General features: G+C 38.1%; 4 protein-coding genes across 5 annotated transcripts; all 4 read right to left on the bottom strand.

Moving 5' to 3' along the window:
• Window positions 1–9837: 9837 nt before the first annotated feature.
• Window positions 9838–13018, bottom strand: LOC110661687 (probable inactive purple acid phosphatase 29). The gene is made up of 4 exons (XM_021820389.2): window positions 12419–13018; window positions 11934–12328; window positions 11302–11752; window positions 9838–10209 (listed from the first exon to the last, which is right to left on the bottom strand). The coding sequence occupies exons 1-4, from the start codon at window positions 12705–12707 to the stop codon at window positions 10190–10192; spliced, it is 1155 nt and encodes a 384-aa protein (XP_021676081.1). The 5' UTR covers window positions 12708–13018; the 3' UTR covers window positions 9838–10189.
• Window positions 13019–15298: 2280 nt separating this feature from the next.
• On the bottom strand, window positions 15299–17079 carry LOC110661689 (uncharacterized protein C594.04c). The gene is made up of 3 exons (XM_021820390.2): window positions 16578–17079; window positions 16231–16494; window positions 15299–15971 (listed from the first exon to the last, which is right to left on the bottom strand). The coding sequence occupies exons 1-3, from the start codon at window positions 16806–16808 to the stop codon at window positions 15492–15494; spliced, it is 975 nt and encodes a 324-aa protein (XP_021676082.1). The 5' UTR covers window positions 16809–17079; the 3' UTR covers window positions 15299–15491.
• A 1193-nt stretch (window positions 17080–18272) lies between these two features.
• Window positions 18273–23031, bottom strand: LOC110661690 (translocase of chloroplast 33, chloroplastic). Of its 2 annotated transcripts, none has more exons than XM_021820391.2 (8): window positions 22867–23031; window positions 22460–22560; window positions 22256–22363; window positions 22029–22153; window positions 21610–21874; window positions 19179–19247; window positions 18881–19042; window positions 18273–18793 (listed from the first exon to the last, which is right to left on the bottom strand). In XM_021820391.2, the coding sequence occupies exons 2-8, from the start codon at window positions 22553–22555 to the stop codon at window positions 18725–18727; spliced, it is 894 nt and encodes a 297-aa protein (XP_021676083.2). In that variant the 5' UTR covers window positions 22556–22560; window positions 22867–23031; the 3' UTR covers window positions 18273–18724. The 2 variants fall into 2 exon arrangements, with proteins under 2 accessions (XP_021676083.2, XP_021676084.2); XM_021820392.2 differs by having other exon boundaries at window positions 22755–22988.
• Window positions 23032–23776: 745 nt separating this feature from the next.
• Window positions 23777–27168, bottom strand: LOC110661691 (uncharacterized). The gene is made up of 2 exons (XM_021820393.2): window positions 26910–27168; window positions 23777–25975 (listed from the first exon to the last, which is right to left on the bottom strand). Exon 2 carries the CDS (start codon window positions 25888–25890, stop codon window positions 24061–24063), a length of 1830 nt encoding a protein of 609 aa, XP_021676085.2. The 5' UTR covers window positions 25891–25975; window positions 26910–27168; the 3' UTR covers window positions 23777–24060.
• Between the last annotated feature and the right edge of the window lie 259 nt (window positions 27169–27427).

The following is a 27427-nucleotide window of genomic DNA, read 5'->3' as shown; positions in this document are numbered from 1 at the left end:
TTTCCGCGAATCGAGGATACCTACACGAAGCCCAATAATAATATATAAAAAATCAGGGGTGTTACATTCTTCCCCCCTTACAGAAAATTCATCCTCGAATTTTACACAAGGCAGAATAAAGCACATGATTATACATTGAACAGATAAGGGTACTTGCTACACATGTCCGTTCTAACTCCAGTGCACTCTTCCACTGTGACTCCTCCACAAAACCTTAACCATAGGGATCTGTTTTGATCTCGGTATCTCACTTGGTAGTCCACTATGGCTCAGTGCTCCTCAAATGTCAAGTTCTCTTTTAGCTCTATCACATCCATTTGCAGTACATGAGAAGGATCGGGAATGTATTTCTGAGCATGGAGATGTGAAACATGGGATGAGCGTGAGAAAGGTTGGGTGGTAGCTCCAACCGTGAGCAAGCTGCTCCAGCTCTATCGGTAACCTCAAAGGTCCGATATACCGAGGTGCCAACTTGCCCTTCTTTCCAAATCTCATGACTCCCTTCATTGGAGAAACCTTGAGAATACATAGTCCCCTTTGCAAACTCCACATCCCTCCGTCAGGTGCATAACTCTTACGCCTCTTGCTTTGTCCTCGATCGTTCACGATTATAGGAACTACCTGCAAAGTGTCTTGCACTAGGTCTACATCATGCACTTTCGCTTCCCCATTTCTGTCCAACACAGAGGAGACCTACACTTTCTTCCATATAATGCCTCATAGGGTGCCAACCCTATCTTTGGAGTGATAAGCTGTTGTTGTAGGCAAACTCCACGAGCTAGCTCATCCCACGACCTCCAAAATCCAAGACACTCATGCGAAGCATGTCTTCGATGTTTGGATCGTCCTTCAATTTGTCAGTGCATGCGAGGTGGAAGGTATCTTGAAGTTCAAGCGTGTGCCAAGTGCCTCCTGCAACTTTCTCCAAAACCAGAAGTGAGCGGGGCCCTCATCGGATATTATGGGCGGAACTCCATGCAATCGACTATTTCTCGAATGTAGAGCGGGCATCTTGTGCCACGAGTATGTAGTCTTCTGAGTAAAAGTGAGCTGATTTGGTCAAGCGGTCTACAATTACCCATATCGAGTCATATCCTCGCGTGAGTGCGAGGCAACCTTGTCCACAAAATCCATAGTGATCATTTCCCACTTCCATTCAGGATAGGGAGCTCTTGCGGCTTCACTGACGGTCTCAGTGTTCAAACTTCACCTTCGACAAGTCAAGCACTTGGACACAAAGTCTGCTATGTCTCTCTTCATGCCATTCCACCGGTAGCTATCTTTCACATCATGGTACATCTTGGTGGAACACAGGTGAATCTTGTCTGATGTATAGTGTGCCTCTTGCATGATTTCATTCTGAGGTTGTCCACATCGGGCACACATATCCTAGAACCTTGCACTAGGCGCCATCATTGGCAAATCCAAACTCACCACCTTCACCTTGTACTCTTTCTATGATCTTCATCAATTGTTGGTCTCTGTCTTTGGGAAACTCTAACTCTGTCCCTCAAGTCGGGCCTCACTGAAAAGTGAGCCAACAATACCCCTGCCTCTGAAAGATCTAGGATTAAACCTTGATCTATCAACTCATGTACCTCCTGAATCAATGGTCTCTTCTCTCTTTGAAATGTGCGCCAAAGCGCTGGAAGATTTTACGCTCAAGGCATCTGCTACAACATTGGCCTTCCCGGGTGGTGCTTGGATGGTGCAATCATAGTCTTCGTAAGCTCCATCCATCTCCTCTGTCTCAAGTTTAAGTCCCTCTGTTGGAAGATGTACTTTAAACTCTTGTGGTCGGTGTATATCTCGCACACTTCACCATACAGGTAGTGTCTCCAGATTTTTAGTGCAAAGACTACAGCCGCCATTTCCAAATCATGGGTGGGGATAGTCTGCTCATGCCTCTTCAGCTGCCTTGAAGCATAAGCCACTACTTTTCCATTCCGCATCAAAACACACCTAGGCCAACTCTAGAGGCATCACGATTACCACGGTGTATCCTTCACCGCTCATAGGTAGTGTTAACACAGGCGGTGGTTAGACACTCCTTATCCTCATCATTATAAGCGACTCTATCGAGCTCTCTTCTGTCCTTTGCATCTTATCCACTTCCCTTTTCCTATTTTTGGTATTGTTGGTATCATTTCAACTCTTTGTACTTATTCCTTAATTTTAGTCCTATCTCATCCTTACACCTTTTCCTTCAAAGATGTCTATCCCATCATCAACTTTAACTTTCTTTTTATTTCTTAGTCTTATCTTGAATACTAGTTTCATTACTTCAAGAATTCTAACCCTATGATTTACTCCTACCAGCACATTCTTCACCTTATGTAACACTTATAATTACCCATAGAAAATTTTTTTCTTGTATCCCCTTTTTTCCAACTTAACTATCAGAACATTATCATTCCCTATCAGCCTTAGTAGGAAATTGCTTATCCTGGATGAATATGAGCCCCATAAACTATAAGTTCCATCTGAACTAACACGGCTGTAGGAAATATGTGTCATGCCTTAATTCCAAACAAGATACTTCACGTGTTCATTCTCCTTAATATAATCATATATACTGCCCATAGCTTTCTAAACTTCAACCTCAAATTACCCATCAACAACAATTTCATCTATTGAATCTCAACCATAAATAGTACTTCCTCCAGCTCATAGTTTAAAACAGTTGCAAGCCTTAGTAGCTAACTCAATTTAACTCCTGTCATTACTCTGTTCGTCCTTTCATACTTAATACTAGGTATGCACTTACTGTCATTCTCATATCAGGAAATTATGTATGAATTTGTGCCTACTAAACTCTCAATAACTAGGTCTCCTTGACTCGTTTTGTTCCTTAAATAACCTTCTAGAACCAAAAGCACAAGCTAAACTTGAAAAGAAAGAAAATATCCTCTTATATTCAACTACACCCGATTGTCATATTATAACGTTTCACCTAAGTTTCTTGGTCTTTATCTCGAAATTTCATCATCTCCTAGCACAATTATGCTCTACCTATAAGTTATCATCTGCATAAACCCTTTACCGTACAATTTTCCTTCTTGACATAATATTTTATAATTTATTAACTTTACTTATACTCGACCTATGATTCATATCTATCATCGTTTTTATTGTGCCCTTAACTTTTGTTGATTCCTGAAAGATTTCTCTCACTAATAAATTCTTCCAACACTAATTCCACCCTTATCTAGGGTCATTAATTTGATCCCTTAGATGACTTTTATTCAACTTCTTTGCTTACTATCTTCTCTGTCTCTACCTATTTAGGTAGTCCGCAATACCATCGCACACCTTCTAACATTTACTCATTATTATTGTATTCCATACCTCCATCACTTTTCTCACTAATGTGATCCCATTTTGGGTTTTCCATCCTTGTCATTCTCCTTGCCAAGAATAACACTTAGCCTATCCTATATCTTAACTTTGTTTCTTTTATTATGCGCTCTTTAGGTTGTCCTTTCATTTATTTCCTTTGTCATACCCAAAAACGAACTTGACTATTCTATCCCTCGTTCCATTCTACATCCTAACATAATAGATGTACTTGCTAACTCTATCTTTCCGACTCTCTATCGCGTTATCATATGTCGTGCTACTCGGTTGGTCCTTTGACCACTCTAGCTAGTACTTCCACTAGCATTTAGATTATATTGCATCTGCAATCAATTGCCCAAACTTTCATTGCACTTTCTTTATCCATTGGCCTTACATGATTTATCTTCGCTAATTTATTACTCTTAACACTATTATAATTAGATTATACTATTGTTTTGAATAATTTGAAATTAGAAAGGAACTCGACAAATTACTGATCATACTTTTATTGTATGATCTCTATTCTTATCCTTTAACTTACATAATACCCTTAATACCTCGAGAACCGATTCTGCGGTAATTTTATTTATTATTATTTTTATTATTATTATTATTATTATTTTCCATGTTTACTTAATTCCAAAACTTAAGATTTGGGCACCCAAACCCGTCATCCAATTCAAAGGATTTACATCCATCGTGATCGATTATATATGATTCCTATAATGGAACTTGTATCCTCTCCGGGATACCTGAGCCAACTACTCTCTACCACACTCTACGGTCCATCCGGGACACTATTCCATAAGTCATCATTATCATTAATAACCTTGATCCATTACGAAAGATAGGACTATATCCTAACTTGCTGCAACAAATGTACTACATCTACAACATTTCCAGAACCATGTCAAGTTAATGACTCTTTTATCATATCATAGCTCTATAAATCATCAATTCATAGTTTAGACCTTCTCTAGGTAGTAGAGTTGTACTTTATTACATACTGATAAACACAAGGTATACTATTCTCACTCTATCGGTGTCACCTTTACTTTGCAACTAGTCCGAAACCTGCAGTGCGATGGCAACTCTTGATGAAACTCTAGCTCATCTTTGAGATGGCGAGTCAACGACTCTAGTTATCACCCAAGCCGTGACCTTTCAATATTCTAACTCTAAACTCTTAGCAGAGTTCCCAACTCCTCTGCAAATATAGAACTACGTTACGCATAAGCTGTACCAAAGCAGAGGCCATCTCAAACACCCTCATTATGGAGCACCACGGGGATGCATCGACTCTACACAATAATCTCATGTCGATGCAGTGTCTGCGACTACAGAGCGGACATCGAGAATATTGTATAGTTACTACGATACGTCTGACGGACTAGGTCTCCTAATTTCTTATCTCTCCTGAATCTTCTATTATCACAAACTTATTACATTGGGTCATCTACGATGAGTTGCTAGTAGTATCCTCATCCTTATCTAGGCAACTGTACTTTTAAGACTCACTTTTATGTACTCGTGTCTTACAGAAATGGGCACACCATTTAAACCCATCTTGACAAAATATAACATTTCTTGGAGTACGTATCCTCATGATAGATCTCACATGTCTACTAACTCTATTTCACATTTACGTGTACTCCACGAAAATCAAGACACTAAGCGAGGTAATCTTATATTTCCAGGGTATAACGTAGAATCTAGAAACAAAGAATTACAGGAAAAGACGCAAAGAATCCTATACTCCGCATGTGACTCCTAGTAGACTCTTCCCAACACTTAGATAATTTTTCCCTATGAATCTGGAGCCTAAGCTCTGATACCACATTTGTCACGACCCAACCTATGGGCCGGACCGGCACTAGGACCTGGGCCAGCCTAAAGCCCCCGAGGCCCGTAGTAAGCCTTAACTATTCATTAATCCAACTCTAAGGCCCATTTGGGCCCAATATCAAGAAAACAAACGGACAGAGTCCGGCCACAAAATGGACTTTCCAACGGGGAGTTTTCGACTCACCCGACCTGTAAACACAATAAACAATCCATTGGGGAGCTCAGCTCACCCTCCACATACTCATCAACATAATAATAAATGGGAGCTCAGCTCCCTCATCCAATCCATCAAACAGACTTAGCATATTTAGTTTACAGGTCCAACATGATAATAATATTACAGACCAAATTCAAATAATTACTGCTAACACATGCGGAAATTCTAGGAGTAATTAAAATTACACAATATTGATAAACAACCTGCGAGGTAAAAAGGCAGGTTAACCCAGAACAAAATATCCTCCTGTGGCCTGTAAAAATTTTTGAACAGGAGTGAGCGTTCGACTCAGAGAGTAAAATATCAATTTTAACCATAATCTCTATAACTATCTATAACTAATGCACCCTGTAGAGTGAAATGCAACATCAACATCATATTCACATCATAGCATCAAAAAGGTAATTTGGAGCACTCACACACCCTGTAGTATCAATCATAACATATGGGAGCTGATCCCCTATACAGCTCTCTTAAATCCAACCTGGTGCCAGCGAATTACTCAAGCTCGGACTTCCACTTAATAACCAAATCGAGGGTCCCAGCGAATTACTCAAGCCGTGACTACCCCTCGAAGGATCGGGTCCCAGCGAATTACTCAAGCCGTGGCGCCGTCTATCCATAGTCCACACCACATCACACGCATGCGCCAACGCACGCTGCTTGCTCCAAATTACCACAGCAACATTCATGGCACATTATCATTTATGAATGCAACATAATTCGTGCCTAGAGTTTAACTTCATAAATATATTCATATAAGTGATGATTGGGCTTGATGAACATATAATAATATCGAAATTACAATTAAAATTAAGATTTTACTCACGGACTTGACGACAAATTCTTGTGGCGGTGGGCGGAGGAAGAAAGGTCATCGGCTCACGACAATTATATTACAATTATTTAATACAATCGACTCAATACAAATAAAGAAAAGACCAATTCGTCCTAAGTCGTGCGAAAATCCGGTAGAGTCTCCCCTATACCTAGGACCTACCCAACCTGCAAAAGGGCTAAAAACGCACTTCTATACTCACAATCCATACATCAACAGTTCAATCATATCACACAGCCCCTCCTGGGCCCATCAAATCAGTCATTCATCACAATACGTAAAATTTCAATTTAGTCCTTATTATTGATCATTTTTGCAAAAGCTGCCCAAACAACCTCTAAAAATTATAAAACTTTGCCCCGCGGTCCTTAGCAATATTACTAAGCTATTGCAAAAAAAATCATAATTTTCTAAGCTACCACGAATATTTTATGGATTTTTAATCCTATCTAAGCACTAGAAAATTACGTAAAAACAAGGTTCGGGTTTACCTTTGCCGATTCCGACTTGAGAGCAGCGCTGGGGCGTCTGAAAATGGGGCTAGCCAAAACCTCGGCCCAATTCGAGACTTTTCGGTCACGGTGCATGCGGCGAAATTTGCGAACTTGGTCAATCGAATTTCCGCGAATCGAGGATACCTACGAAGCCCAATAATAATATATAAAAATCGGGTGTTACAGTGGTGCCATGTACGATATCAAGGCACACGCCACAGTGGAACCAATCGATGGATTTGTGAATCTTGCTTGATTTTCTCAAAAGCCTCTTGACAAATGAATCCCGAGTAGAGTTGTTTTTAGAGTAATCGAAAATAGGCTCGACTTTGGCGATAAGATTAGAAATAAACCTCGAAATGTAGTTCACTTTCCCGAGCTGCGGACCTCCCTTCTGTTTTGGGGATGGCATTTCTTGAATAGCTCGAACCTTATGCGGATCTACTTCTATCCCTTTCTACTACGAATCCCAACAACTTTCCGATTTAGCCCGAATATGCATTTAGCGGGGTTCAACTTCAAGTGATACTTCCTGAGCCTTTCGAATACCCTCCTTATCACCTGAACGTGGCTCTCTTCTCCCCTGGATTTAATGATCATATCATCCACGTACACCTCCACTTCTTTATGCATCATGTCATGGAATAATGTGACCATTCTTGTATTTGGTAAGTAGCCCCTGCATTTTTCAACCCGAAGGGCATGACCCGATAGCAGAATACTCCCCATTGAGTGATGAAAGCAGTTTTATCCTTGTCTTCTTCGTCCATTGGGATCTGATTGTACCCTGATGCCCCATCAATACACGAACACCTGCCCAATCCCGCAGCATTGTCAACTAACACATCAATGTGGGGGAGAGGGAAATCGTCTTTCAAGCTAGCTTTATTAAGGTCCCTGTAGTCAACGCACACTCTGACTCTCCCGTCTTTCTTCATTACCGGAACGACGTTAGCCACCCATTGGGGATACTTGACCACTTCCAAGAATCCGGCGTCGTACTGTTTCTTGACTTCATCCCGAACCTTAAGCAGTGTGTCGGGATTCATCCTCCTTAGTTTCTGCTTTACCGGAATCGTTCCTGGGATTAAGGGAATCTTGTGCGTCACTATCTGAGGGTCCAAACCCACCATATCATCATAGCTCCAGGAAAACACGTCGAGGAATTCCTTAAGCAGACAGATCATATCTCCCAATTCCTCACTCTCCACTATCTTAAGTTCCCTTTTTACTTCCTCCGTGCCTAAGTTTATTGTGCGCGTTTCGTTTTCACAAGGCATGAGGGAGGGTTCATCTTTTTCATCGTCTTCTTCTGTAAGGTCTTCCTCAGAATCACTTGAAGTAATGGCAGTTATGGGGATTTCAAAATTAACCAGAGGATTTTCTGAGTCTATTGGATTATTAGGTGTTAATTGATGAATGGTCCTGAATGAATAAAGAATAGAACATGTTATAAGGATGGAATTTAAAAAGGAAAGAAAGAGAGTGTTGGATTTAGAAATGAGCTATCAATTCATTAATAATATTAATGCCATAAGAAAAGGTCCATTTACAGTATTACACTTGTCACCATGGACAAAGTGATCAAGTGTAGATAACCAGAGGTACTTTACTCGAGATTGAGTACAGGGATATCCTCCGTTGTCCAGTTGTTTAGCTCCTGCCCCTCAACCACTGGCGAAACTAGGTATCCCCAGTTTATATAATAGGAGTAGAAGAATTTCAAATATGCAGGGTGAAAGGATAAGGATGGAGCGTTGCTTTTTTTGACCCAGATCCATTTTGTCCACCACTATACTATGGATTGAGGCAGTGGGCTAATCATTAATTGCCGGATGGAATTGCCGGAATCTTAGACTTCTAATTTTTTTTTTTTTTCATTTTCTTTTCTTTCGTCAGTTTTGCTTTGTCTTCCGTGAAGACATTTTTACCCTTGTCTTGTGAACATTGACATTTATGTATCTGCATGTAAAGAGCCTTAATAAACCTGGTGCAATATTGCAAAGTTTCCCAACGTTCAAACTGTGGCCCATCTTTACCGCTGAATACTATTGTTATGCATGGCACGACAAACTAGGTCTATAATTGCAACTCCAAATAAAATAAAAAGAAAACCAACTAAACAGAAACTGAAGGAAGAGATAACCAAGCAGGCTGATGATCACGATGATGATGATTCAGGCATAGATGGGTCAACAGAAGTGCGTAGGCCTAGCAGTGTAGCTCTCCCCAAACTTAAAGACAGGAACACCAGCGCACAAAGCGTCAGGGCAACCGCACCAGTAGGTGACACCATTAACCCCACAGACTGGGTGAGGAAGAATGCAAGCAATGGGGCATTCTTCTGGAGCTGGGGTTGCCCCTGGGCACAGATTAACACCTTCAGTTTGTACCATTGACAGGCAAACACAGAATATGAGGACCATCATGCATAAAGGGGCTACCATCTTCTTGAACAACCATGATAAAGGACGATTGATTAATTCTTTGAAAAGGTTGAAAGAGTGTTTACCGCTGAATTATTGGATGGTAGATGATATATATATATATATATATATATATATATATATATATATATATATATATATATAGATGAAGATATGGGCAAGCTATTTGGCATACCAAAAGACATAGTCGAGGAAGGCGAACTCATCTCCAGCATCCTTTGGCTAATATTCTGACGATTAAGATAAACACTTCAGAGCTGGCAAGATGATCAAATGAAAAGGTCTAATTGTTCGTCTATTTGTTATCTACGGCCACTTTTATGGAATGCAAGCAATCTTTCTACAACTTCGTTCTCTATTTCTACCTTAAGGTAATAATAATAATAATAATAATAATAATAATAATAATAATAATAATAATAAATTCAGCGACGTCACTAATAACATTGGATCTGTTGCATTGTTAATCCACTGCTGATACTTAGCCTTAAGGGTTTACAGACTAAATTCCATTTCTAAAATTAAAAATTAGATTAATAATGAATTAGCGAAGGCTTATGATATCGCTAACATACTGGCGAAAGATCAGTAATCCGTTAGCTGAAAGCCTTTTTTTTTATCATGTTAATTAACTTATTTATGTAGTTCATTCCCAAATTGAAGACTCGCTTAACATGTATATGATCAAACAAATCTGCTCAAGAAACATAAATTTTATGTGCCCATATTCATAAAAAGGCACTTCAGTCTTTCTGAAGCTTTGCATCTACTTGCTAGCAATACATAGCATTTTATTCATCAAATCTTTGATCTTTCCACAGACATAATTATCCATTTATTGTCCGGCCCTGTTTTGACTTACTTCATTGCTACATATATCTCGATCTACAATGGTATAACATGCAAAACATTCCTGGCTAGCTAGATTCGAAACATAAGCCCTCCAGTCGAGTTGCTGGCTATCAGCGCAGTAAACAAGCTCTTGCACCATAACTCAAGAACTGCCAACTTATTCCTTTGTACGACCTCCTGCTCAAAGCAAATGAAAATTTTATAATTGAAAGTAGATAAATGTAATTGAAATAGCACAACAGCATCGAAAAGCTCTATTTGAACAGACACTGATATCTGACCCTGCTACGAAGCAACTGATTTAATCACCCAAAAGATAAAGGAACTGTGACCAGTGATACGGTGCCTCACTTGTCCAGGAATGAGAGAAAGGAGAACCTTGTTACAGGGATATGACAGTTTTTATGATTAAGTGAAATGCCTGATAGAAAAACAGTTTTTCCTCCCAGCATAAAGCAAAGGAAAGGTCTAAACACCCTTTTACTTACAAGTTCAATAACTTATTTTTTCCATAGTTTGTTCCACAAAGAACTATAGACTGAAGCATTGTCTGTTATTATGGAGTTAAAAGCAGATTTTTATTTCCTCTCTCTCTCTCTCTCTCTCTCTCTCTCTCTTAACTATCAAAAGAAAAATAAAAATGGTTTTTCCTTTATATTGGAAGACAATGGTTCAGACAATTTGCAGGAGTCACTTCATTAAAAAAAAATTATTTCTCTATTTTTCTTTTTTCTATGATGAATTATCTGGCTTTAGTTTCATTTTGGAAGATCATAGACTTTAAACAATGTGCACAAGTCTTTGTAGGCTGTAAATTTCAACATAGATCGTAATCCTTCCATTAGCTAAATGTTACATGATACATCAATAGGCATACAATCATTTGTCATGGATGTTCAAACCACATGGTCTAAATGAAGGATGAAATAATGAAATATAATATCCACTGTTATCACGCATCTGACCCGAATGGATGCAAAAAACTTATTGATGCATAAAAGTCGACTATGATGTAATTCATCAATCTGAAGTCAATGAATTATTTTCAATTCACTGTCAGCATAAAAGCAAACATGTGTAAAGTACCAATATTCCAAGAATACGAGAAGACTCCTATCATAATATGAAGTAGTTTGTTGGCATATCCTAACAGATATAATTTCATCTGATTTGACTATATGGATATCTTGAACAGATGATACCCATTGTGTGCAATGCAGTATAATTCTTACATGCACGAAAGAACAAGGTTGTTTCACAGGAATTTACCTGCAGGGCTCTTGCTCCACAGGGCTTGACCATCTATAGCAGTGAGGTATGGATCATCAAGGCGTTTCCATGTTTTGATTGATTTAACAGGTCCCCAATCTCCCTTCTCTGACTTCTCCAAAGATGCTACCACCACCCTTGCCCTCCTTGACCATCCAGCCTTCCCATAGGCATGGTATCCAAAGCCCCCAGCATAACAAAGTTGTATACCAGTTAGCTCACCGCAGAAGTCATTCAGATGATCATGTCCTGTGAAAACAGCCTTCACATCCCCTGCCTGCACCATGGTCGTGAAGAAACCGGAATTCACAGAAGCAGAGCTAATGCCTTCCTGTTTCACCCCTGTGAAGTTGGATGAATCAAAACTTGCAAATTCAGGCAATGGGATGTGAAAATACACAAGCCCTGGTGCAGGTCCTTTCTGAGGCTCTGGCTTGCTCGCGTATGCTCTCTAAACAGAGGGAAAAGATGATTTAATAGATCATAATCAAGGCATCAAACCTATAAGAAATTAGAAGTTAAACCATCTACTTAATGCTGACACTAATCTTAGAATTTTATCGAGTTTCAAAGATTAGTTACTCTCAATTTATGAGAGAAACATTTTGCGGACAGAGAAGGGAGTTTATTACCCGGAGGTTTGCAGAAGTGCGTTGAAACCAAAACTGCTGAGAGGGTTTGATCCAACCATAGCCAGTAATTGATGGAACCGTGGAGTAGTCTCCGCTATCAAGGAAGTAGAGATTGAGAACTGATTTGTTTTGAAATCTTGAATTCTCAACTCCACCTATCTCAAGGTTATAGTTTCCAAAACCATCAATAACGTGTGCCTCAGCAGGATTGAGTTGAGAAAGAGTGTTCTGAAGGCCAACAATATGCTTCATGACCCCTTCCCTTGACAACGTCGATTCTTGATCATGGTTCCCCAAAACAGCCACCCATGGGATGTTCGACGAAATTGCAGGTGCAAATGCAGCACTCAGAGATTTGGCCGCGTCCGTGGCATCAAATCCAACGATGTTATCCCCTGTTTGACGAAAATTGAATACTTGCACATGTTATCCATTACCAAATCAGGGAAACAAAGTTAAAGAAAGACGAGGAAGAAGAAGAGTACCAGTGAAAACGATTAAATCGGGCTTCTCAGCTCGAATCATGCGCTCGATAAAGGCAGTTGTGTTGATATCAGAGCAAGTATGCATCTGACTGGGGAACACATCCAAACAAGGCGTGGTCTTTCCATCCGCGAAGTGCATATCCGCCACTTGCAGTATCTTGAACTTTCCATTTTGACCAAAACGCAACTGTTTTTGAGCACCCAGTGCCACTATCAAGTAAGAAAAGGCTAACACTGCAACTAATAACTGAGAAAGGGAAAGATATGGAATTTTCCTCCCCACCACCATTTTCTGGGCGTTCGTTTTCTATATCCAGTTCAAGAACTCTCAATCTGCTCTGAGAGTCCCGAGAGGCCTGCGACAATGCTAGAAATAGGAATAGAAGCCAGGTGCTAACGTGACAAGAAGACAAACAAACAATCGACAGTAGCTAAGTGAGATTCCTTCCCAGATATTTATGCCCAAAGGATGGAATAGGACAGCCGAAGAAGCAGCCACCATATCTTATCTTGAACTCAGAGTCACAGGGGTAAAGCGGCCAATTGGGATTTGGAAAATGCATTGATCGCTGTTCTTCTAATCCACTTCGTCTCGTTGAAGCTTTCTAAATAAATGCAGAAATTAAAGTCACAACGTATAACTCTGCCGAACAAACTGGCCCATTAAATTCCACTTTGATATTTAAAAGAAAACTGAAATTGATTTAATATGAAACTGAAATTGAAATAAAATTGATTAAAATTGAATTAATTAAAATAATTTTTGAATTGAATCAAAATTGAACAGCAAACTTACCAGTTCGTCTTAAATCAAATTTAAAAAAAAAATAAATTTTTGAAAAAAAATAAAATTTTGAATTTAATCAAACTAAAATTGAAAGTGGAATCGAAACCATGAAATTATGCAATTTCAATTTAATTTTTCTAAACCTTAGACCGAAATCACTGATTTTGGTTTAATTTGACCAATTGGACAAGCCTGTTTCCATCTTAAAAATATTTGTGCCCTAATCAGAAATTCAGAACCTCACAACCACCTATTATCTCAACTCTCTCATTCCACCCACATAGCATCAAATTCACGAAGGACACATGCCTTAGTTTCGCTAGTCAATTGCTGAGCGAACTACATTCTGTGACAAATCTGTACACAAACAAAGACAATAAAATCGCTGGCAAAGTCCTTTTTTCGGTGCTCAGTTATGGATGTGATATTTCAGGCATTTGAAAATTACCCAGAAAAAAGATTTAGCCTCGCATAGATGTCCAAATTTTAATATAATTTTTTACTTCAACTAATTGGCTTAGTTTTGTAAGCGAACCATGATGTGCTTTGCATTTCAAACATTGTAATTATCTGATTCCCTTGTATATTTCAGTTGCCAATGTCATGTGGATCCTATGATAGTATGATGCACTTGTCCAGTCCCTGTGGATGATAGAGAATCAGTGACTGGACTCCGTAAAAGAGAATGGAAAAAAAACTATCAGTTTCTCCCTAGCCAGCTCATTTCAGATGACGGATAACCACCAAGACAACAACCTAACCTAAAAAGCTTTTACTAAAATATGGAGAGCAGTTCAGCAGAAGAGCACTTGGCAGTTAGCAGCACATGCTCTTGCACATCATATTTTTATACAATTAAATCTCGAGAGTTCAATGCTAAAGCCGGTAAATCCATCTGTATGGTGAGTAACACAATTCTGCCCTTGCAACTTGATTCTGCGAGGTTTGGTGGAAGCAAGCATGGTTTAAGCACTCTCAAGAACTGTTAGCAAGGATAAAGCAAACCAATGAGCTCTTAACATAATCATAACACTAAAAAATTATAATGTAGTTTGTCATGTCATACCACCAAAAACTATCTGGCCTTATGCGCTTTCTGCCATTTTTTTTTTTTTTTCATTTCCAAGAAAGTGATAAATTCTTTTTTCTTTCTTTTGAGCTTGTTTATCAATAGTTAATAATATATTTTCGGCAATCTTTCTAAAGGCCCACAAAACGTTCTGTATCGGTGTCCTATGTCCCAAGATTTGGAGGTCACACCTCCTGTAACATAAAATCATGATCTCCTACTGGTCCTCCTTTTACATTCACTGAGGATAGTCAACCTAAGCTAGAAGCAGAAATATTTGTCTAGAATGCTTATGGAACGACCATTTGTTGGATGGCTGGAGTAGAGCCTATGTTGAAGGTATATTAGGGAGGTACCACTACCTGCTGCTCCGGCGCGGCCCCCACACTTGGGAGCATAGACAGTCCCTGTGACATGTCAACCCTTCTTTAATTTTCATTCATATCTTCTCTGACAAATGCTCGCACATCTTAAGCCATTTTCCACGTAGCTCCCTGAAGAATGCTTTATTCCCTCAGGTCATATTCGCACATCTAATCAGTTATGTTACAGGGCATTAGGGCACTGAACCATGTTAAAAAAGAACCCAGAATAGCTACAAGGCCAAGTTTCACCATAGTAGCAGTAGTATGTCCAACACAATTCTCATATGGACTCTTCTGGCCTTTCTAGCAGTCTTCCATTTCACAGAATCATTCATAAGCATAGAGCTAGAGGGCCATGTGGCCCTCAAAAAAGGTGGAGTGAGAACCTATTTCCTATTCAGACATTTCAACTATCCAAAGATCTAGAATGATTTCTGCATGATATCAAAACAACCATTTAAACCAGCTAAATGACTGTGCAGCCAAACTTTTGCTTCCACATTCAATTAGCGTTAGATAACAAATTTTCTCTTATATTAACTTACAGTTGAGAGGAACCTTAAAAAAATTTTTTTCAAATTCTAAAATAAATGAAATGAGACCTGTAAAATATTGAAGATTCAAGGAAAATCCAAGCTTTCTCACATAACCTCAAAAGATTCGGCAGACAAAGTAAAACTTCATACATTATGAAAGGAATTTATACAATTTCACAGAGTAGTCTATTTAGCTACAAGCAGATAATTACACACAAACAACTAAACACGTGAACCATTGCTGAGGAACAATAGATTATACTAACAACACAGAGAAGCAACAACTAATGAAATTTATCATTGAATGCAAATCAGATCAATTTTTCTTATCTTCCTTAGCAAAGGCAGATGATTTGAACCATGGGATCCATACTGAAGTGGTCTTCTGATACAGCCTGTATGCTTCAGCTCTATACTGTTGTTTCAGCATTCGCTGTTCTACAAGCACAGTAACATATGCCAAGCACAAACTATTAATGAGAGCCCCGACAAAGGTCCATCCATGTCCCAGGTTCCAGGCAAATATAACCAGGCCCCACCACCACAACTGCTCCCCAAAGTAGTTAGGATGCCGTGAGTAACACCACAAACCCCTGTCAAGATTGGGTACCATTGGCTTTCCAAGCTCTTTTAATTTGTTGTTTCTTGTCACAAATTCATGGAGTTGTGTATCAGCAAAATATGCTATCACGACACCACACAAGCAGACAGCAACAGCAACAAAATCCCAGATATTCAATGGCTTATCAACAGAGTGAACAATATAAAATGGCAGGCATACTCCAATCAAAAAGACCTGTAATTTTATGGGCCACCAAATAAGAAAATGAGGTCAGGGAGCTTGTTTATTGAGAACATTTCTACTATCTCCATCAATTCCTTTCAGTTTAAACTATACCACCTAAACTAAAAGGCCGCAATTTAAATACTTCAAATATCTTCTGGGAAGTGAAAGATCATTGTGGCAATTGATCAAGCAATTATATGAGTTCAAAATTCAGAAAATCTACAGCTAGCATCAACTCTACCAATTGAAATAAGCAGAGATACATTACCTGCTGCGAGAAATAGACAGATAAAAAGGAAATCCACCACCAATGCTTGCCATACTGGTCACGCATATCAGTGAACCTCCAGTCCTCTCTAGCACCCCACTGCCACTTCTCCCGCCTAAAGTAGTTATGGGTAAGCCTCAAACTCCACACCCATGTTATTGCTATCACGATTCTGGACCTCTGCCAGTTATACTGGGCAAAAGGATAAGTTGCATAGTAGTAAACAAGCAATATTGGCATTACAGTCCAATACAGATCTATCATCTGCGCCCACAAAAGGGAAAAAAATCAAACAAAGAAATCCAAAAAACGAAGAAAAAGATTAAGGATTGAAGCAACACATATACCCAGTGGCTGGATTGGATGTGACTGATGATCCAGAAGAGGACATTGACGTTGAAGAAGAAGAGAATATTGGCCAATAGAAGAGGGTGGTCAACACACCATGCCCATAAAGGAGAAAGAGCAGTGCCATCACTAATGTTGGTATGATGATGGTTAAGGAGGGAAAGGTAGAAGAAAATTGAAGGAAGTGGCACCAGGAAAGCAATCACTGCGTTCTTCAAATTACTACCCATGACGTCTGTTGTCGCTCTAGCGAGCTCAGGTACTGGTATTTGCTTAGCCTTAGAATACGCGCACTCAACCACTCATGGCACTCGGCTTTTTATAGCTTCTCTTTCGCAACGTCCCAAAAGTTTTTCCTTTGTTCTTTTGAAGTGCCCGCATCCGCATGTCGTGTCAAGATTATCATTGTTAGCTTTGATTATCTTCCACCCACGGCAGTGGGTCCCGGTTCGGTTTGGGCTGATTCTGCATCAGAATTCGCAATGAATTTAATTTCAACTAGTTCTAATTTAGAATTCGAAGAGAAGGATCAAAACCGATCCCTTTATAGCTGATTTGATTTCAATTCAGACTCTTGAACCGTTGATTTGAGCAAATTCTGATTCGATTTAATTTGAAACAGGCCCTGGCCGGGTCTAGTGCAATCACACCGATGGCTGTTAATCATAATTAATTAAGGTATGTTCGAAAAAGTTTGGAGCTTTAGCCAGACCTGTAACCAGATAAATTGATTTCATTACTGGACGTGTCAAATTAAAGGGTAACAAAGTCTCTCATCTTTTAGGGAGAAATTCTGATAAAACGGATCATGCAATGGCAAAGATATTTCTAATGCCTGCTTGTCCCCTCATTGACATTGATTCTGAAAAAACATAATAAAATCAAATCTTAAATTGAATATGAGACAGGACACACATGTTACCCTCTTGCTCTGGCATGGCTAGCTGGAAACAGATTAGTAGTATGGGGATGGTCAATTATATTATAATGACAACGCAGGGCAATGCTAATGTTGTAAAAAGTAATTAGGACAACATTTTGACTGCTTTTGGCAATATTAAGAATCTAAGACAATTATTATCAAGTGTGCAACGAGAATCCATGCGAGATATATAATTATGAGATCGTTACCATGATTGTGGTGTCCGTAATGATGTTTTGCAGCAGTCTGGGGTGGTGTGCTTAATCATATATGCTCCCACGACCCATGATATAAAGTGAAAAAAAAATTCTTCCCTAGTCTCTGGTCCCCCACTCGAACTCTCGTTTCTCCCTCCATTAACCCTCAAAAAGATCAGATGCAAATCCCCGCAATCTCCGCATAAAGACATCTAACAGCTTTAATGCACAGTTGCCACTTGCATGCCTGGAGGGAAAAGACCATAATCGCAATTTCACAACCACTGGATGATCATTAAAGCACTTTACTTTGACGTACTTAAAGCTCAGCGAGGGATTCAGGGTCCACAATCCGAGGGAGTGTGTATTTTTTTTGTTATTAATGAATAGACCGGCTGAAGCCATTTCTCTTGGCTTGTATAAGTGCGCAGAGATGCTACTTTTTGTTAATAGATAGAACACACGCGAGTATAAACTCCACTTGAAATATTAAGCAAACTTAATTTGAGCTGTGCTCGCAGCAGCACTCACTAATTGCTCTATGGACCATGCAGGAATCAAGATGGGCAAAAGGATAAACTAATAAAGTGCATTTTACATTAACATTTGAACATAAAGTGCGCACCAGCCATGTACTCTTCTATTACTAATAGGTGATATCTTACTCGAAAGGAGATTGTGCCTGTGCATTGTCTGCCAGTAAACTTGATGTATTTCTGCTTGAGAGCAACAGCGATTTTGATGCTTCAATCCTTCCAACACCTCGTTAAAATTTTATACAATACCAAGAAAGAACAATAAATAGACAAATATTCCAACAAGAGAAAATTACATGAAGCTCCGGGACAAAAATACACTCGACCAAAGGAAACCAAAACATGGACACTCAGGTGTCATGGATTGAATTTTCAGAAGATGAAGGTACCAGAAGACAGACTGGAATTTAGTAGCAGGGAAAGAAAGTGAAAGACAATATCAAAGAGCCATATGAGAACATGCCCTTGACCACAACCAAATTGAGCAGCACTCACAAGGCCTTGTCCCCTTTTGCAATATCATCTTTGATTGCTCTTTGAATCCATTTCACAATAAGCCACTGCAACATAGATGATGACCATAAAACAATGACAATATGCACCATCACAAGGGCAGAACCTCAATTAAGGAACCCAACAGTTTTTACCTGAATCCCAAGAATGAGAGGAATCAACACCTTCCCCCTGTCATTTGACTCTGACCCATCTATCAACTTCTTGTCAACAACAATGGATTTGTTCCCATTTGTGGCAACCCCAATGATTTCTTTTACCAAGCTGGGTATCCAAGCCTCGCCATTTGGGAGAATCTGCAATAATAATACAACACATGCAATTAAGACATTTAAATATATAAAAGTGGCACCCCAATGCACGAGGCTTCTGCAAATGACCAAGGCATTCAAAAAAATAAGTGGCCACAAGTTTGGAGCAAAGAGTCCTTACCTTTTCATCACTCTCATTTTTATTGCATCTCCCACTATTCTCAACCAAACCAACTGGAATGGCAGAATCCTATAAGCATTGAAAGTAAGTGATTACTAAAGAACACTCCAAGCATAGGGAGAAAACGAAAAAAAAAATATTCATCAATTCTATATGCAAGCATAAAGATGGATCTATATTTTCACCATTGCAATTGATTTTTCAAACATGAGTACAGGCTACTAATTGTCCCATGAAAATTGCCATCCACCCATAAGGGGAAAACAGGTTTAGTTTCTATTAATGTGTCCCATATGATCATATATTGATTCATCAAGCCAAATATGAAACCGGCTGAATAACTTCATACCAACTTAAAGATTTCCATCAGTTGGTCCAAAAAATCCAAAAAAGGGGATCATATGGCCCAACAATTACAATAACTCAGTCAAATTTACAGCCCAGTAACAGGACCTTTTAGCCAATCCACTCCCAGTCATATCTAAAATTTCACTTTCAAAAACTGCATTCAATTTGCCATTTCTGATGCTAATCAAAATACCTTCAAGGCTTTAACAAAGCATATGATAGAAAAGCACAAATATTTTAAAATGATTCATGAAAACTTGGAAAAGTATTTTGACATAACAAAGAAAATAAATGAATAAAATCATTCAATGATTCATAAATGTGCATGACAATACTTAGAAGAACTAGTGCACTACTAAAAAATCAAAATTTCAGAAGAATTCACCAGACTCCTCAAAAAGAAAATCATTTATTTCAGGTGATAGAAGTTGAAGAAGTTCCTCTATAATAAATTCTTCAAGTTCCTCTGAAATAAATTCTTCTTTTATTTGACCAAAACAAAAAGGGAAATTAGAGAAGACAAATACACAAGACAAGAAAATGATGGTTCTTGGCACAAAAAGGTATGAAAGGAGAAGTTTTAGGAATAACTTGGCTTGTGGAACATGAGAAAATGAGAGATTTGCAAGGTATTTATTGTTATATGTTTCACACTATCATTTAGGGTGTTGGTAAAATGATACTATGAATTTCAATGTCTCAAGATCACAATTGGTTATCCAATAAAATAGGCAAAAAGGCAAGGTTATCTGCAGCATATGTAAACCACCACCAAGCCACCCACCTTCCTGCCAGTATATTCACACAAGGTTCTCAATTTCCCTTGGAATCTTACCCTCTACCAGTTTGCTATATATATAATTTTTTTTTTTTTTTAAAATCCTAATTCCATTCTTATAGAAAGCATGATAATTTCTCCACATTTTACTCAAGCCACTTGAAACAAAAAAGCCTGATCAACTGATGTACTGAATCCAATCAATCACAGATATATCAAGGGGTTCTTTAACTTCCACCAATGAAATCAGGTTGGCTAATGGCTAAGAATAAAGAAATTATCTCCTTTACTCAAACTACAATTATCTTCATCACGAAGTACCCCACTCTTCCATCTATAATATGTATTTAGCTTCAACATCCCTGACTATAGGAGTTTTTACAACCACAGTGAAGCATGCAAAGATTCAAGAAAACAAATTAGAATTCATTTTTGAACAATTAATGGGTTGATTTAAACAAGAAGTCGAATATGGATGAGAAACCACAAAACATAAAAATCCAAAACTGAAGATACTTTTATCATTTCATAAATTCCACAGACAAAAAAGTGTTTCATGGACCTGAAGTGTTTTGAAGAAGTGGATAGTGCTCCATATGGCAAACCAATGAACAATACAATAGAATATAGTTTTCTACGAAACAACCCAATGTGAAACAACAAATTTCCATTCAAATGTTTCTTTCTCTTTTGACAATCAAATATATGGATGCAAGACCAGAGAAAATTTGCAGAGATTCAAGGCATAACTTTTTCCCCTCTCTTGTTTAACAACTTTCTACACATAAATGACAACTACCCAGTTTACCTTTCCAACATATGAACATTATATATTCTCTTGGACCAAGGCATCACAATCATCAAGTTTCTTACAAAGTGAAACATAAAAAATAAGATCACTCACTAATCAAGTAGTCCAGTATAAAGTAGCACTGCATACCATTCTTTTCCAACTCAGAACAATGAGGAAGAAAAAAACTGACTCACTAAGTAAACTAGTATTATTATGATAGGACTTGGTTCTCTAATCTCTATAGGTCCTAATGAGCATACATGAGTGTTTATGCCTGAAAGTAGGGGTGGGAGTATTTCTTTTAGGAAGATACTATGGATGCGATGTGAAACCACCCCTCCGCTTCACCACTCATAAAGTGGAAAAAAAAAAAAATTCCCTACATGCATATGGGGATATTATGCATTTCCATTGGAAAGAATTCAGCTTATAGCTGCATGTCAGCATGCCCAATTTTAGTTCAGAACATTACAAGAAGCAATAAGTTTATATATGAAGAAAAAAAAATGAACCTCAAACTCTCTTCTCCTCATCCTTGATCCTGCACGAATGGTCTTTAAGACAGCCTCTGATCTTCTAGCCGAAAAAACATCATAACTGAGATCATCCGGTGGGCAGAGTTGTGCATGGGTGAGGACAAGCAAAGTTTTACACAATATTTCTTTCCCAAAACTATCAGAAATGGCACTTATTATCTGCTTATCCAAGTCATCCACTCTATATGCATCCATGCGGTCAACATACAGCAGAACATCTATAGTCTTGCTCAAAAGAAACCTGCATTATTAGCCCCATCCACAACTACAGTTAGACTAAGCAAGTCATCAAAAACTTAATCTAGGAATGCAAAAGTCACATTTAAAGAAACCAAAACGCTATAATTTGATGGGCATCAATTAAACTTCAATCATGGCACTGTAGTAGTACCAACCGTTTAATCAATTCCAAAGCTTGGTAATTGACATAGCCACCCTCCACAAGGCCCGGTGTGTCTATGATGTTTAATGTGAATCCAGCACGGGTCCGTGAAACCATTACAGGTCTCGACACCTCTGACTGCAATGCATACATTTTTAGTATAAGAAACTATAAGAAGATAGCCCCAACGACTACTGAACCTAAAATTCGTAGGAAATAGGTGAAAAAGTGAAAACACACCGAGAAGGAATTCACATTAACCACTCTCTCTCCAATGAGAGAATTGACAGTCGAAGATTTTCCAACTCCACCTTTGCCCATCACAAGGATGGTCAAAGTGCTCACACCCTGCAATTACTTATGGTCAAGAGAGATAAATAACTGGAAATCGATGTTGAAACTGCAAGAGTGCAATGAACAATTTAAAAATAAAACCAGAGAGACCTCTTCCTTTAATTTGCCAAACAATTCCACGAGTTTACTTTGTGTGGCAGAAGGGAACTGCTGAAACCCGACCCATTCACGAATTATGGACCCCATCGAGCCTGAAATGAAACAATGAATATGAAGCCAAATTAAACGCTAAAGTTCTCAACCAATATCTAAAAGGACATATTGCAAACTGAAAATTATAGCAATTCTGCAGACAGAGTGCAGCTGTTAAAATCCAATAAGTGAGAAAAGAAAATTCCTTCTACGATTAAACCCTAAACAGTAAACAGTATTTGAATTTTGAAACCTGAAAGAAATTGAAATGTAGATACAGCAAATGAATTGAGTGAATGCGTATGTGACGGACAGAAAGAGTATAAGAAAGCGAATATCGTGGAGAACTGTGAATAAGGCCTAACCTCTTTCTCGCCAAGTGCGCAAAAAGCAAGAGAAATAGAAAATATTTGGGGTTTGGTTTTGCGGCTGCTGTGCCTGTCTGCTGCCCTCCGCTGCAAACAGATGACCTTATCAAACCAAAGTTTTTGTTGGTATTTTCTTTGGCTCGCTCTGCGATTGTGTACCGTTTGAGAGGTGAAACAAAGTTTTTTTTTTTTTTTCTATTTTTCTAAAATCACGGTTAAAAATATAGTTTTAAAAAAATATATTTATTAATTTGTTTTTTAATATTAAATATATTTAATATTAAATTAATTTTTAATATCATCTGATTAAATTATTTAATATTAAATTAATTTTTAATATGTAGGAAAAAAATATTTATTAAATTGCATTTAACATATTACTTACATGATAAAATTTCCACTCACTTGGTAGTTATTAAATTGTTGGTATAGCTATTCTATTTCAAAATTCTTATTTTCAGTTAATAGATATGTGAACATACACTTGTAATAAATATCTATTTTTATATGTGGCATTTCAATTTTTTTTTGTCTAAAATTATTTATTGCATTTAAAAATTCAAAGAGTATGAATTTTTTTTTAATTTTACCCTTTTATCTCTAAATATAATAAATATTTATACAATACAATAAATATTTATATAATAAGTAATTAAGTAAGATAAAAGTGTAAATCATATTTTTAATCACTTAAATCATATTTTTAATCACCATCAAAATCCAACTCCCAAAAATAAAAATGGATAGAAAAAGTATTTTGCCTAATAAATATGCACATTGTGGTTTTCAGAACTGCTGTGTTTATTTGAGGTATTTTCTCTCGGAGGTAGAATACGTATGATTATTGTTTAACCTGTTCTCCTTAACCAGTTTACATCTCCATCAGCATTCAACAAGTTGTAGAAGGGAGCCACGGAAAATTAACAATTGATTCAGGTGAAAACATCTGAAGCAATGACAGAAGACAACGACAACCTATGCGTTCATTGACATTGGCCTTATAAGCCAGCAAGCTATGTGACCAACTAGAAAAGATGTAAGCACACAAGGGCACACTCACATGGATGTACTGGCCGATGGGAATATTCATTTACTGCTATACTTTCATTTATACATTTGACAAGCGTATAGTACAGAGTGACTTCACGAAAAATATTACTAGAAATTTGATATCAGTATTAGTAAGAATACCTACTTTAGTCCATGATTTGTTGCCCAAGGTTCCTCGTTCAAGGGCATGTCTTTCCACCCAGTGAATTTTATTTTCACTGCTTTTGCACCTTCCCCCCAAAGTTGATTAGAGCTCAAATCAGCTCCTGCTGTTATAGTCTTGCCAGTGTCCATTGAGTTGGTCTTAGCTAGAGCCTTTCTACGTTTGTATGTCAAAGGCAGCATAGGTTCATCTTTAAACCCCTCAGAAACACTGGAATTGCTTAATAGCTTCTCCGATTTTTTTTCACTGATGTCACTCTCACCTCTTGTTGGATCTGAAGAAGATGCCATTAACACTTCCTGCTTACCATTACCAATGGCTGAAGTTCTGGGAACAGCTTCTGGAATTCTTGGAAATGCATTGATATGCCTGTCTTTCATGAGTGCCATTCGCTGTTGTCTGCCGTGATATTGGACACCAGATGGGGTAGATTCCAAGGATCTCAGGGAAAAGTCTTCAGTTCCTTTGCGCAAATGTGGCCACAAACTTTCAATACCAAAGGCGTGCCCCCTTGCACTCATTAGATTCATTGGTCGAAATTCCTCAACAGGGTCCCTTCTCACATCACCTGCCAACAAAGCATGTTTTCCTAAAACCGTAATGTCATCTGGAGAAGGCATTATTGGCCTCTCTATTTTTCTAGTAGAGCTTTCTGAGTGACTACTAGTTCTCATACTACTTTCTTGCTGATTCAGTAGATAATGAGGTTGATTTAGAGTTGAATGAACTCTGCTACCATCAACCTTATGCCTTAAAAATGGTGATCCATATAGGCCACCTGCATCTGGAAAGTGTGTATGTGCTGGGAAAGAAAACTTAAAATCCTGTAAACCTTGGGTCCTGACCAGAAATGTTGGTTGTGCTCCCCTTGGCACCACTTCTGATTGTTCCAGCCAGACAGAAGGAACTTTAGGTACTATTTTCAACAATCCCTTGGGTACAGATCGACGCTGCTCTGAAATGTCACTGCCAATTATTTTTGGATTGTGATTTGGGAATAAGCCATTCCCAGATGCTTTCATCTTTAAAACCCCCTTTGCTCTGTGTTTTGGAGCAAATTTCATTCCATTGGCAGATAGAGTTGGCAAAACATCTTTTGCTGTCTTTCGCTCCTCTGGCTTCATTCCCTTTGTGTGCAAGCTAACCTCCTCACTCAACAGTTGATCATCCTTGGGAAATTTGTTAAGATCAAGCAAATTGATGGCTTTCTGTTTTCTCTTATTTTTCCACATAGAAATCCTTTCCTCAACACCAGAGCTCATTTCACACTGATCCCACATCCTTCTCATATGCATGAACATTTGTGTCATCCTGTCATGGTAAGATCTTAATGAATGATAATACTTTTTTCTCTGTATAAACTGCAAACTTTCTCTGAGATGAACCACTTTTGGAGGATAGAATCCACTTCTCAATCTTTTGAAAAACACATCCAATGGGTTCCCAAAATATAGATCACTACCTTCAAAAAGCTCCTTCATAGTCAAACAAAAAGTCTGCTGGTCCATATCTGGAAGGTAAGCCGACAGCCAGAACCTTTCTTCCTCTGTCAAACAAGAATTCCAAGTGTCCAATGATAATATTTCCCTCAAATCTGGCAGATCAAAGAGTTCATATGGTATGCCACACAGCTGACCTTCTACCAAGCCAAGCTCACAGCACAACTCAGTGAGCTCAAAATCATCAGAATCATCACCCGTGTCTGCTCCTGAGACAGGGTTATCTTCTATTTCCTTCTCTCCAGCATTGGATACAAAAAATGTTTTACTGTGTTTGAAACTCTGATGGCCAATCTTTTGAATTCTCATTGACACAGAAGGTCTTCTGAGCACAATGATCTAGTTATAAGAAGTCAGATCCCAGTGTGAAAATTTACTGCCACGATTAAGATCCCTGAAGAGAACATGGACCTTTTAGCCATCAAATTCAGTTTTACACAAGAAATCCTCTAACATGTCAAACCATTTGATATTTGCTGGAAAACATTGCTAAAATTCCACAAAGATAGGATATATCCTATCTTGTGAATCATGAGAACATTATTTCCCATGGTTATGAACTACTCATGCTTTAGAGAGATCACAATTAAAGACAAGACAGCAATTAACAGCCTTCCATTTTCCCAAACTACCTACATTATACCAATGAATCAAAAAAAATATAGTTGAGTTTAATGCAGAAATTTGATCAAGTTTCTCAAAATGATAACAATGTGGAAAGTGATCAATGTAATGAACATGTGGCATAAAACATTAACAAGCAAGCATACTACAGAAATGCAAACTCTCTTACATTAGATATAGATGAAGCATTATACATAACAGTTGCACTTTTGTGTGCAGCAGTAATGAGCCTATTTTAATGTTTTCTGCATATACAAGAACTATGGGAAGTGAAATGGAGATGGTCACAAGCATTTTGGAAATTAATATCACATACAGTAATAATTGTTTTGTAGGCACATATAAAATAAATACATTACACATACATGGGCATTCATTTCCACCAAATTATCAGACTTGACCTACATCAATTCTGGTTTCCTCAGATCATCCGCACTCCTAAACTCCCCATTCAGAAAAAACCCCAAAGAAGCAACCCAAAAGTTTTTTCATCATAACTAAAAGATCAAACAAGAGAATCAAGTAAAAAAAGAACTTATAGATCAAAATCATCGACTACTAACAATTACTGGAAACATAGAACCAAGCAAACGATAAATAAAACAATTACAAGACATCAAAAGGCAAAATTAGTGAAATTAAACGAAGAACTTGAGAGAAAATGATTGAGCAAGAAGCGAGTAGAGTAGTTTATGGGCAAATACCTTGGTTGAAATCGATGAGAATAGAAACCCCAACAGCGTACGAACCCCATTTGATTTTAGTTTAGCTTTACTCCTCACGCCCACCTTATTCCTGCCTGCCTTTTTTTTTTTTTTTCTTTTTGTTTTTTTCTTATTTGTTTTGTTTCTGTATTTTAGCTTCTTAACCTTTCCACTGTGAGGCAATACCATTATCTGAGACAGCAAAAGTGACTTCTCGCTCTTCCCTCAATCAGCTTAATTCAATTGATTTTTTTATTTTTAATTTAATTACTTTGAAGAGGCTCAATTACTGAACTAAACAGCAGGCTTCGCACCCTTGTCTCCCTGTGAGTGGTGACGCTGTAACAATCTAAGGCCGTGTTTGTCTTTTACCAAAACAAACTTTCGATGCGTTAAAGAAAACACTGCTCAAAACTTTGTCACCGCTACCGCTTATCATTGTTGACAAAATTGCCGTTTAAAAAATATATTAATCAAGGAGTATTAAAATTAAATTTTATATTTTTTTATTATAAAAA

The sequence above is a fragment of the Hevea brasiliensis genome, chromosome 2, assembly GCF_030052815.1.
Source record: "Hevea brasiliensis isolate MT/VB/25A 57/8 chromosome 2, ASM3005281v1, whole genome shotgun sequence".
NCBI classification, from domain to species: domain Eukaryota; kingdom Viridiplantae; phylum Streptophyta; class Magnoliopsida; order Malpighiales; family Euphorbiaceae; genus Hevea; species Hevea brasiliensis.
This window is presented reverse-complemented; position numbering and strand designations above follow the sequence as displayed.